General features: G+C 40.1%; 1 protein-coding gene across 2 annotated transcripts in view; it reads right to left on the bottom strand.

Moving 5' to 3' along the window:
* Nucleotides 1-13,025, bottom strand: part of NFATC2 (nuclear factor of activated T cells 2) — a 132,539-nt gene that overhangs the window by 64,011 nt on the left and 55,503 nt on the right. Inside the window, exons 5-7 of one of the 2 annotated variants that reach the window (XM_088458060.1) lie at nucleotides 11,657-11,713; nucleotides 10,992-11,164; nucleotides 6,000-6,140 (exon numbers count right to left, since the gene is read on the bottom strand). In XM_088458060.1, the coding sequence (XP_088314186.1) occupies nucleotides 6,000-6,140; nucleotides 10,992-11,164; nucleotides 11,657-11,713 (371 nt within the window). The remainder of the gene's footprint in view (nucleotides 1-5,999; nucleotides 6,141-10,991; nucleotides 11,165-11,656; nucleotides 11,714-13,025) is intronic. The other variant, XM_088458061.1, reaches the window with a different exon arrangement.

Below are 13,025 nucleotides of genomic sequence, written 5' to 3'. Positions count from 1 at the left end.
TGGAGCACACAAACTAGTCTCATAAAGTGTGTTTTCGCTAAATGATCAATTATGTCTGACGAGGGTGTTGAAAACACAAGCTCTCTAAAGGCAAAAGAGGATTAAGCCTGGCGGCAAAGCATAGAGCCGGGAAATGTTAAACAAAGTATTACGACATCCTGAGTAGCAGAGCCACAAAGAGTGTTATGAATTTAGTGTGAATAAGATAAGCGTGAAGAAAGGAGATAAACTTAAACAAAACACTTAAATAAAAATAAAATGCCCTTTGTTCTTATAACAATGAATTAGGGAGTATTGGCATACTTCAATTGTTTCATATTGTTTTCTGCTAAAAGGGTGTACGTAGTTATCTCTTAGTGGATACTGCTCCAACCACAGGACAGTAATGACAGAGACCAAACACACCCAGTAAATGATAGTGGATTGTTGCAATGACACATTGCAGTGCGCCATTTGAAGACACAATAGAAAGAATTCTCTTTTAATCCTTTAAGTTTTTTCTTACAAATATTTCAAAAATAAAGTGTCAACTTAATGTTTTTCTCTTTTAATTACAGTACTGAAATGTCAGAAGAAACTAACGCTTTAATGCCAGAAATAAAAGTAATACAATTTAGCGGGATCCTTGAATGGGATGACAGCAGAACACCTTGAGAACAGCTGCAGGGACTAACAGAAAATCTGGCAATCTCTGTTGTTATTATATAGTTATGCTGAGATGAGAGAGACTATGGGAAACCCAAATGGAACTTCAACAAACCCTATGCTGCCTGCAGGGCTGATAATAAAAGTGCTAGTTGCTACAGTAGTATCTGTGATTTGCAGCGTTATTGGAGTTCTTCAGTATATATCAATCAAATGATAAATTACTGCATGCTGGTCACTTGGATGGATAACAGTGGTCACTGTGTGCTGCATAAGTGGCTAGCATGTAAAATCTGCAAACGATTATGGTGCATGTGGAATAAAGAGCCATGGCCCACATTTTATACTGTCATTTGTTTTGTGAATTTGGCTGAAAGATGTCCACTTTTGGACTGATAGAGGGTTAAACACTGACGGAGAGCTTTTTTGTTAGGTATGATAGATTAAAAAAAACTCTTTAGAACACTGCGCTGACTGACTTAAGTTTTAACCAATCAAGGGACTAGGAGGGTGGAGCTAGGCATCAGGGGTCTGTATAGTTTTAGTACTTTTAGTAGTCAGTGACTCATGACTCTTTGATTTTGAAGACTCTCTTGCTTCCCCTTTTTTTTCCCTCTCTTGCAGTGTTGTGTTGGAGGGGACAGGCAGATCAAATTATCTGGTCCACAGCAGGTACACTCTCCTTCCTAGTGGTGTTTGGCTATTAGCCTCTAATCCAGAGGCCATCGACTCCATCTTACTGGATGGGTCTTACCTTATTGACATGGTATGGAGAAGGGCTTGCTGCTAGCTTGCATCATTTTGGGGATTACACACCTGTTTGACGTTTTAAGACTTCTACGGTTACAGAGTCTGTAATTACATCTAATTAGCATATTGATCGCCACCAGATTTTTTTCTAGTTTCAAGGTAACAATAAATTGATGACCTATTTAAATGCCAAATACAGTTGTATGGTTTTTTATTTGTAGATTTAACAAAGCTTTTTATAAGGTGTTTTTTGGTAAGGGTTACAGGCCAGCTTCTGCCGTAAGTAGTTTAATACTGTGTACGGTTTTAAAACACAGATATAAATTGTTGCAGTTGGTGGTCACAAAAGAAAATGTATTTTCGGATTGCTAATTCCATCATGTTCTGCAGATGAACTCTACTCTGAGCACATTACTGGCCAGGCAACTTGGCTTAGAAAATGGATAGGACGCAAGTCCTAATTTCAGGGAAGCTGTATTTGTCACTCTATAGTTTGTATTCACAGACATATACTTTGTTCCCCCTTTATATTTCATAATTAGTAACATAATCCCAAAGATTACTTTATTCTGCAAAATCTTAAATAAAAAAATGATTGACATGTTTGACTCCATTACAAGAGATTATGAAAATTGGTTAGGGCTGCCAGAAAACAAGCTGCCCCAGAGTGAAGGGGTGTTCTTTATTTGGCATTAAATTGTAAATGTCCAAACCATATTGATACTGCACAACCGGATTCAGACAGCGATTATCAGCAAAAATATCACTGCTCATCATTTCCTGCTCTTATACTCTCTAATCTGGTCCCTAAATCTTTCTGTGATGATTCACTTGTAATGTGGTTTAGTAACTAACCTGCACATGCAGCAAGCAAGTAATGTATAGAAAATGGGCAACTAGATTTGATTATAAAACACACATTAAAAAACAGAAATAAAAGTGCAATAACTCTGATTTCCAAGTTAGTTGCTTATATGTAAGTTTATGTTTTAGAATATTACAGGTTGTTATCAAAAGATAACAGACACAAAATCCCATACAGATATTATAAGTCTCCTCATAGTAACATACACTGCTGTTATAGAGGAACTTGTCTATGAATCCAATTCAGTTATTTAGGATGTGGGATGAATTTTCACAGATTTATGGCAGCACTGAGGGCGCAATTTTCTCAGTAAACCAGTCTTTTTAGACTCAAATTGAGTTTACCCTACTTTATTTTAAAGTTAAACTATTTTTCTTAGTAATTATAAACCCATAAATATCTGTATAATCATACTTTTTTTTTTACTTGAACCTGCATTACATTAGGACTGTGATTAATTATTCTGCCTCTCAATGGAGTAAAACACTAGAAGACCTACCATATCATTCAAAAAAAGGCCATTTACCTTTTTTTCCTAATGTATTCAGAGTAAAGTCTTGCCTCCTTCTACATAATTACCCGTCAGCAGTAATAAATGTACATGCAGCCAGGGAGGCCAGAGCCTTTATCTCATCTCCTCATATATGGGATCTGATTCAGAGTGGCACATAATGTCGATGTTGACAGAGTTAAGAGATTTGTTTCCTACGGTGTGTACACAAAAACCCCTATCAACTTGTGCGGCGCAAGCATTACAGAGTGTATGCACAAAGGCATTGTTGCAATTTTGATGCACAGTATTAGACATATCTTGGAAAAGTGCTGGGCGTTCCTGGGCGGTGGCTGAACAGGAGCACGGAGATGGTCCGTCTTATGGGCCCGTCGTGGACATGTGAGTGTTTGCCTACTCAGACCCTCCAATCATTCACTTTGGAGGCTGCACTCATACAGTAAATAAGCAGCTGTCATAGGGCTAGTGCAAGTTTAGATGGTGCAACTGATAATCGAAATAAGCTGGTAAAGTGTTTACATCACTTTTTACAGGACGCTACACAGCTCACAATTTACTGCACTCATGTGCATGGCTGGGACCTGCTGGCAAAATAAAAAGGCCCAAATAGCCTGCCTGCCCTCCCTCTCTGCTTACGCTGTAATAATGCCTTCTGCATATGCACATTGCACACACACACACCAAACACAATATCATAACTATTCTCCTAGCAGCTGCGATGCTTCATAATAATACACACACATTATGTAAACAAATACATTCATACTTTGCTTCAGAATACTGGGAACCAGCAATGAAATGAGTCACATGGAGGTTCTGACTCACAGGGAAAATAGGGAATTTCTTGCTCTATGCCAGATTCTTATAACACCCGTGGCTTTCAGCAGGTGATGGGCATTTCTTTCTGTAGTTTTGTTCCAAAAGAGTTAAAAAATAATGCTTTGAAGAAATTTTGTTTCAGAGCAGAACAATTAAGTACAGGCTGGTGTTTATGTGCGCCCAGTATGCAGGACAGTGCCAGAAAGCCAGAGTAAATGATGGATTCTTGTGTTAATGAGGATTTACCATCTGTAAGATTCTTTAAGGACTGTGTCATGAAGGAACCTTCCAAAGCACTGGATTCCACCCCGTCTCCCTACGTTTCATATAGCTATAGCAACTGGCTTGCAGCAGCTGTTTCTCAATCAGAGCTCTTAGATTTTTTCCTGTTTTGCAATGTTTTCTTGGGATATCCCCAATGACATCAGAGCTAAGGTTTCCCTTCTGTATTGTGGAGATTCATGCAATGTAAGTGTGCGATCGGGTGCAATGGATCTCACATCTGGCTTTCCATCACTCCCACTCACTCTATCTATACATCACAAACACACATTATAATATTATATATAATATTATATATATATATATATATATATATATCCAGCAAAGGTCAGCACTCTGTTTAGGCAGTCAATAGTGTTGCCTGGGGTGACCATTCAATGGTCCTCGAAAGGTACCAGTATACAATACATAACATAAGGAACGCACTCACCAGGGCTTCTCTTCGAGGTTCAAAAAAACTGGATAGACCTACTTTAATATTCACATCATGATTAAAATGTCAAGAGGTCGTCGTTTCGACCGCACAAACGCGGCCTTCTTCAGGACACCACAGGTGAAACATAGTATCTGTGGTGTCCTGAAGACGACCGCGTTTGTGCTGTCGAAACGTTGACCTCCTGACATTTTAATCATGATGTGAATATTAAAGTAGGTTCTTCGTTTTTTTGAACCTTGAAAGGATGGCCACAAAAGTGTTCCAGTTGTAGATTTAATTCCATAGATTATACAACTGATTGGCAACAAGTGCAGCCCTTCAATCCCCCAAATGGCCTCAATATAATTAATTTCAAGAGTTTAAAAATAATCACTTGATGTAACATTACACCTCATGCCCTTAGACTTGCCACTTGCTCCAAAATAGCCCCACATGCCCACAAATCTCCACACACAAGCTCTCAGATGCTACATGTACTCTGAAAACTCCCCTATATGCCATGCAAACCTCCTTACGCCCCACAGGCCATTCCACATGCCCCTGAAATTCCACTCCGGTCAATACACCTGCTATAGACCTCCCCATTTGCTGATCAAAAGCCAAAGCCCTTCTACCTGCAGTATGAAGAGGAAGTCATATGAGACAGAAACCGGCTGCTCCCATTACATACAGTCTTATTCTCTGCTTTATAACCAAGCAGGTCATGTCAGAAAGGGGGCACAGAACTGGTGGCCGCAGGTGAAAGCTCCTATTTCCCTCCACTGTAGTAGCATGAGGCAAAGATGCCGTAATCAAAAGCAACCGGTCAGACATTAGCTGTGTCAACTTTAAGTTAGACTAAATAAATCTAATCGGCTGCTGTACATTACAGCATATTTACTTTGTATTATATACATCATAAAAATGGGGTGCTGTGTAATTTTTCCAATAGACAAAGTATTGTAGACAACATCACAAAAACAACAGGCACTCACCATTTAAATTTAAAAAGAGAAAGAATAAAGAACTTCGTATTCATCCGTAAATGAAGTGTGTGTGTTGCTGTGAATTTCCACTGACCAATACATATCTGTATGTGTGCGCCCAGGTCTGCCAGGGAGCCGTAACCAGTACCCCAAGATGGCAAAACCACACCCCTTTGGGCAGCTTTAGCAGAGGACCCAGGTATTCTGCTGCCAGGCTCATCTTCCTCTCCAAACACACTACGTCTGCCACCCTTCTCCTACAAGCCCTACACTGGCGCCCCTTCCCCTCTAGAACTCAATTCAAACTTCTCACATTCACTTACACAGCCCTCACCCAATCCTCTCCTATTTACATTGCGGACTTATCTTCCTTCACACGAGTGCCCGCTTCACTACTCTCAATGGCTGGTCTTTATAACAGCTGTTGGAGTGCTGTGCACCATTTTAAGTTTGTCTGGTACATGACAGAAACCCTCCTTTGTGAATAATACATGGGTGAACATGGCGGTTATAAGTACAATGGTGTCAGACCAGTGGTGTCAAACTTGCGGCCCTCCAGCTGCAGTGGAGCTACACATCCCAGCATGCACTGCCACAATTATGCTATTAGAGCATGCTAAAACTGTGGCAGGGCATGCTGGGATATGTAGTCCTTAAGCAGTTGGATGGATGGCCATGAGTTTGACACCCCTGATTTAGGCAATTTAAAGCACTCAAATTACTTACCAGATGTCTTCTCTGTGAAAACAACTTTGGACTCTGCTGTAAAATTCTGCCCTGTCAGAATCATTTGCTGCCCACCGTATACAAGACAGCTGTCAATGTCCTGCCTCTCCACCAGAGGGAGTTCGTGAGCAGATCTTTGAGCTAGAAAAACAAAACATTTTGTAAAACCAGAATGACAGGCATGTTTACTGTGATAACTTTCAAAAAAGAAATATATAAAGAATGTCTGAACTGATATTAGCTTTATTGTGAGAGATCTTAACTTGCTGTAACTCATTGTGAACCCCATCTTTAGGTACCACTGCTGATTGTGACTTCGTAATACAAACATCTGCAGTACACAGCAAATCTTCAATAGACATATTATGATTCACCGAGTCCCTCAAGCTGTACAAAGCTATGTTTGCAAAACACACAGACCAAAAAGCAAGGTATCTGTGCCAGCCAATGGTCTGCGAGACTCTGGGGTATCTAACCAAAACCCACACAGAAGGAAACCCCAAATGTTCACATATTTCAATAGACCCCAAAAGTTTGTGCTTGGGTTTCATTAAGGCAACACTTTTAGGGCTGATACTGCAAAAATATGAGAACTGAGGTATTCCAAGTCAGGAGCTTGCCAGTACAGAGCCCATTTCTCTGAGAAGGAACCGAGGCTTTCCCAGAGAAACGATCCTGATGAGTGCTGCCAGCCTGTGATCACGGCTCCTATGATGTGTACAGCACTCTGCAGCTGCTTCTCACACTCACAGGAATACTGCAATTAGTGCAGGCAGGTGCCAGAAAGTGTACTGTACATCAGATACCCCATGATTGTAGCAAGATACAAGCTCTACAACATATATGGCCTTACATCGTACAACAATTGCTATGCATGTTGTTTTAACAACTGAAACTGAAGGTATATACTATATCTGAATGTATATTTACAAAAACATGTTAATAGTAACAATAATGCTGGGCATACATTGCCAGATAAAATGCCTGTCAGACCGACCTACATTTGATCTGGTAGCCTGTCATCCTGCAGATATCGTGGGCATACACTGTGAGATGGCTCACTCCGCCCCCGGGGAAGGAGACATTTCCCCATTCCTTCCATGGGAAGTCTGCCTGTTGGCCGCGGCTAGGCACATACTGCCTGATGCAGCCAATATTTTACCTTGCAGATATCGCATCAGACAGGCATGCCCGACAGATCAATATTTAACCCTCGGTCGGCCACACACACTATAATTATCGGGGCGATCCACAGATATTGGGCGCATCGGCCCAATAATTGTAGACTGTATGCCCGGCATAAGAGACCTAGAAGCTATGCAGATGTGTCAGAAGGAATATACATTTGTATTATAGTATTATTATTGATAACTTGTAAAAACATGCCTGATTTAAAGAACAGAACATATTGAGACCTGATAAAGTTATTAGTGATGTATCAAAGGTATCAAAATTAGGACAATGTCCTTTTCCATCTGATTGTTAAAGAAATTGTAAATTACCTAGAATTAAGTTGTCCATATTGGCTTATGACACAAGGTTATGTATGGTTTTTAACACAAAGCAGCACAGTAACTTGCTAGAGAAAGATCTAGCCAAAATAGAGAACAGGGCAGTGAGGTGGATGATTCAATGGGACACAGGACTGGAGAGGATTATCAAATGAGAACAGGTGGAAGTTAGCCGGGGGTGGACCGAAACTTATCACAGCAGGGAAGCAGCAGCCCATTGCGCACCCTACCCCCCTCCCATCCGGCATCTCACTTACAGTGTGGCAGGCATCGTGTAGGAGGGGGGAGGCTGTGAGACTACAATACTTACCTCCAGTACACGGTAGGTAGGGGTCGAAGGTGGAGGGGGGTGGCTGGCAACCTCCTTTTAACAGAGGTGTGGCTCAGAGCAGTGAGCTGCACTGTGACGCGGCCATAATTAGTACATGGTGATAATGTGGTCACTGACCTAAGGAATGTATCCACTTGCCTTTTTCCCACCCCACGCTTAATTAGAAATATCATATTGAGGGATTTGTTTTGGCTGTCTCTGGAACAAACAATTAATAATGAATCATGGGTTACTTTTTATGGAACTGTTGGCCCTATTAAGAGATGGACGCAATGCCAATATTTACACAAATTGAGCAATTATACGCCATTGCACAAGCGTGTAAGCTGAACTGCGCAGTGCAGCAATTGATTTGCAAAAATTCTCACACAGAGGATTCATTCGCAAAGTGAGCGACAGGTAGTTAGCGCTTCGGGAAGGTAAAGGGGGGGGGATTAGAGAAAAGTATCAGATCATTTAAACACGGTTTTCAGGGCATGGATAAATTAGCTACCGCGTTCTTTCTCACAGCAGGAGAGCCCTCTGCGTGTCTGGATACCTGCTGTGTCTGAGGCATGTTACACTTATATATGTTTGTGTGGGGAGGGGGAAGTTGGAGAGTACAATTGTATGTTAGACTTACTCAGGAGGCTGATAGCCAGTTGATTAGCGTTCAGTGTTTTCGGTTTTGTGTGTGAACGGCGGATGTGAAATGCTTTCAGTGGGCGTCTCTAAGCAATGGACAGCAAGTAGGTCATTAGCATATTTCCACAATTGGAATCTGTGAGAGATCGCAGTTGCGATTGCATTTGCGTCCATCTCTGAATCAGGCGCCCTGTGTCTTTCTACAACCTTATAAATTTGCAGTTACGTTGTCTATTTATCAGGAGAAACTCTCTAAATCTTGCAAAAAAAAAAAAAGTTATTTTCATCAGAGATAGGACTTCTTATGTATGAAGCACCCTGGCGACTTAGTTACCTCCATGCAAAGGGAAAACTTATGTAACAAGTACAATGACTGTACACTACTAGTACAAGTACTATCTAAGGATGGCAATATCAGAGGACACCAACTGGAAAACAGGATCGGTATGAATACCGGCAGCAGTGAAGATCCCGATAGTTTACTTACCTAACTATACCTAACCCACTCCCCCCTCTAACCCTAATCCTCCCTTAGAGGTGCCTAACTCTAACCTCCCCTCCCCTCCCTCCGCCTATCCCTAACACCCCCGTAAGTGCCTAAACCTAACCCCCGCCCCCCGTCCCCGTAGCCTAAACCTAACCCTCCCGGGGGGAGGCCTAACCCTAACCTCTCCCTGGTGTAGGCATAACGATAGGTATCAGGATTTCGACGCCTATCATTAGTCTCATCGGAATTGCTCAGTCGGAAGCCGGCGGTCGGCATTTCGACCGTCGGCTTCCTGTCTGCATACCCTGGAAAACAAGTATTATTAAAATAAAAAAAAATTTAAATGTATTATTCTGCTTTTTATCATTTTGTTTTAGTTTACATTTTTTCACGAAACTGCAACTGAAAGCCTGACTCCAGTGTACATGTGTGAACCAGGTCACACACAGAGAGCACCAGCACTGGCTAAAAAAAAGAGTAAGTAGCTGTCCTGACAATATCTTAATGGTCAGTTGTGGTGACGATTTTCTATGGTTGCAAAAAGGGGACAATAGAAAATCTTCCATACGGCTGTAAATGATAACTAGACATCTATGGGGCAGATTCAAATACCCGCAGTGTTCACCACGTGAGTATAGCTCCGAGCTTAACTCCCAGAGCTATTCAATCACTAATCAATTAACCTGCGGGTAATGTGCATTAGGCCATAGATTCTATTAAGTCGCACAGCTATTTCCATCTGCCCCATGAACAAACAAAAATTAAATTACATTAATTTGGGGTTCATGTGCATTACTTTACAAATTATATACCATAGGACACTGTTTGTTTCATCAATTAAGTATTGATTATTGAAACTATAATAATTAAAAATGAATAATTCTTATTGCAAAACTGAAATGTATCGGGGCACAGCTAACAGATTTCAATATATTTAATGTCTAGATTGCAGGCACTCCAGTCCAGCATTGTTTATCCTGTAATGCTGATGTTTTTCTCTTCTTTTTAACAAACAAGAGAAACTACTCAGGATGTTGCTTGTGGGTGATCAGACCAAAGATACGCTGTTGGAGTGTGCATGATTCTATGGCAACAATCCACACGGAGAAGGCTGTGCTGGCTTCTTGACAGGTCTATTCAGTAAACTTTGTCATTACTCATCACGCCTTTTACTGGGTGCTGCAAGCTGTATAATTAAAAATATAAAAACTTCCAAAGTTTGAACCTGAACTGAGAAAGGTTGCAGTATACTGATTTACTTATATGACTGCCAGTTAAAAGTTAAAAAAAAAACAGTTGACAAAACAACATTTTAAAGTCAATAAACTGAAGCAGGGACTTATTTACCCAACCAATCCATGAGGAAATTGCTTGAGACACATAAGATGTTAGTTACTTACTAACATGACTGTACTGTCTATAGCAGGCTGTGTGATTACCATGGATACCAGACACAATCATTCTTATTTATTGCACCTGACAACTGTAAGAACAAACAAGTCTACGAACTTCCTTAATTTTTTTGTTATGTCTTTATAGTGTCTGCATGGATACAAATTTACAGAGAAAGCAGCTGTGTCGTATTCCACATCAGGGGAAAACTACACAGTAAAAAAGGTTCAGTAGGACATGTACAAGAAAAAAAAAATAAAGTTATCTGGGGGTGGAAACCCTCTTTAAAAAAACCTGAATTTTTTTTCCCATGTAATGACAGGCAGATCACAAGACAAAGTAATTAGGGAAATGAATCATGGAAGTTCTAACGAGCAGGACCATCTACCCTCTTGTGCTTCTCCTTCTCTACTTTCATCTACTTCTTACTCACCACTAGGGCACCTAACACTTGGTTGCTTATGCTCTGTTGCTTATCTGAGTGTTATGGTCGCTAATGTAGCAATGTATATTATCCATGTTCCTTATCCTGTATTGTAATGTACTGTAAGTCACTGGTCAACTTATTTGTTTATGTACTTCGTAAGGAGCTGCAGAACACTTGTGGCGCCATATAAATAAACTATAATAATAATAATAATGCTTACAGCATTCTATAGGACTGGACGCAACCTGCAGAGAGACAATTCTCCCACTGGCCTCTGGGATGTGCACTCGGAAGACAAGGCGCACTCTGGTGTTCTTTCTCCCAATGTCGGTTTCTCCTTTTCTCAGCTCGATGTCTGCGTTTTTTAACTTCAGAATCCCGGCACAATCGATACTGTAAAAACAGAAAGTAGTTCTCATGATAAGCTACAGTAAGTAAGGTTAAGGTTACACTCCAGTTCTGATGGCAAATGAGGCTGTTTAAGATATAACTGGCCACAAACAAACTTCATAGAACTCCCATTTTTTCCTTAACACTAAATTATATGACAGTGTCTTACTGGTAGATACCATGCATTTACTCACAGAACTAGAGAATAAAAGTTTTAAAACCCTAGATCAAGGAACTGTCAGGTTCCGGACATGCTATTGATCCCATTTCTACCGTAATGCTTCCAATAGCTGTGTGCACTAATTAAAAAAAGACACTTCAGACATTAAACATTTATGACACAATGGAGTTACGCACATAATCACAGTGACATTGTTAGCACAGCTAGGGGGACAAAAGGAGATCAAACATCTGATTCCTTGGTTGGTAAGGGCAGTCCCTTGCATCAGGGTCCCCCATTGTTCCATACAGTAGATATATAAAAAAAATGCACACCTATACTTCCTGATCTTTCCAGGAGTTAGAATGGATTCCGCGCTGTCCCTTGCATCTCTGTACAATCAATACACAATTTGAAACACACAGATTACATCTTTACCAAATCCAATAGTTTGGACACAGTGTCTGTTCACAATCTACCCATACACCCCCCCCCCCCTTTAGATCAGATAAGTGCCCTAGCTAAGACATACAGTATTTACCCTCTCACAAATATAAAATGGTTTAACATTTGCAAAGATAGTGGGAACTACACGCTGCTACAAGATGGTTTTATTCTACTGTGTACTAATCAGGAAAACAATATGATACATGTGGTCAGGACCCCTCGCCAAAATTTGAGGGGTTTTCCTAAGCTGTGAAATCACTGCGCGCATGTAAAATATGGGTTAATAATTATTACCGATTATAATCGATCGATGAGACCTCGTTCTTTTCACGTAGCTTGGACTATTCATTAGAAATGCCTAGGTGGTGTTTAGATTGTGAGACAAATATGGTTTATTGCCCAGTCCCACAGATGCTAGTAGACTGGCAATTCCTTTGTAGGCAAAAAGGATAATAATATTGGTCCATACAAGGGCATGTCGTTTATAGGAAAATACCATCAAAGCAAGGAGACCTCTGAACATATTTATAAGCAATGGAACTAGTCGCATGACGTGTCATCAATAAACACCAGAACCAAACCAATCATTTTTTTTAAGATTTCAATAAAAATTGATCAAAAGTTAGGAGTTTTTTTTTAACTAGAAAAAATTTGGGGAGTCCTGCAGTTGTATTTAAACATTAACCCCACAGAAGAACTATGGAAGGGGATATAATAACTGCAACAATAATCAAGAAAACCTATTTCTTGCAAACTACCCATTACCATAGAAAGCTATGCCAAATTACCAATTGGCATGTTTAAATAGAAATAAGTTCATGCAACATTTTAACCTACTAATTTAAAGTTAAATATACACACGTTAAGGACTATTCTTACAGGAGAAAAACATAAGAACATCTGAATTTGTTTTTCTTTTGTTATCTAGATTAATGACAACTAATTATTATTATTTATATCTGGTTATTTATCAGGTGTACATTTGTATTCATGTTTTGAGAAAAACAACACTAATTACAGCTTTTTCTTGTAGGTAATAAATTAGATTAGAGATGCAATTGGCCAAACATCCCATTAACTGGAAGGCCGCCCATTTGTGCAGTCCACAACCATGATTTTATGGTCAGCTTTTGCTTCTGTGGGAAAACACACAACCACGCCTTGCAGATCAGCACAAAGCATGTAGTGTCTACAGTGAATATTATTCAATAATACAATATATGTTTGAAACTAGCTGGATAGTGGAGAAGGTTGGAT

The sequence above is a fragment of the Taudactylus pleione genome, unplaced genomic scaffold (assembly GCF_031769625.1).
Source record: "Taudactylus pleione unplaced genomic scaffold, aTauple2 ptg000803l, whole genome shotgun sequence".
Taxonomy (NCBI): Eukaryota; Metazoa; Chordata; class Amphibia; order Anura; family Myobatrachidae; genus Taudactylus; species Taudactylus pleione.
This window is presented reverse-complemented; position numbering and strand designations above follow the sequence as displayed.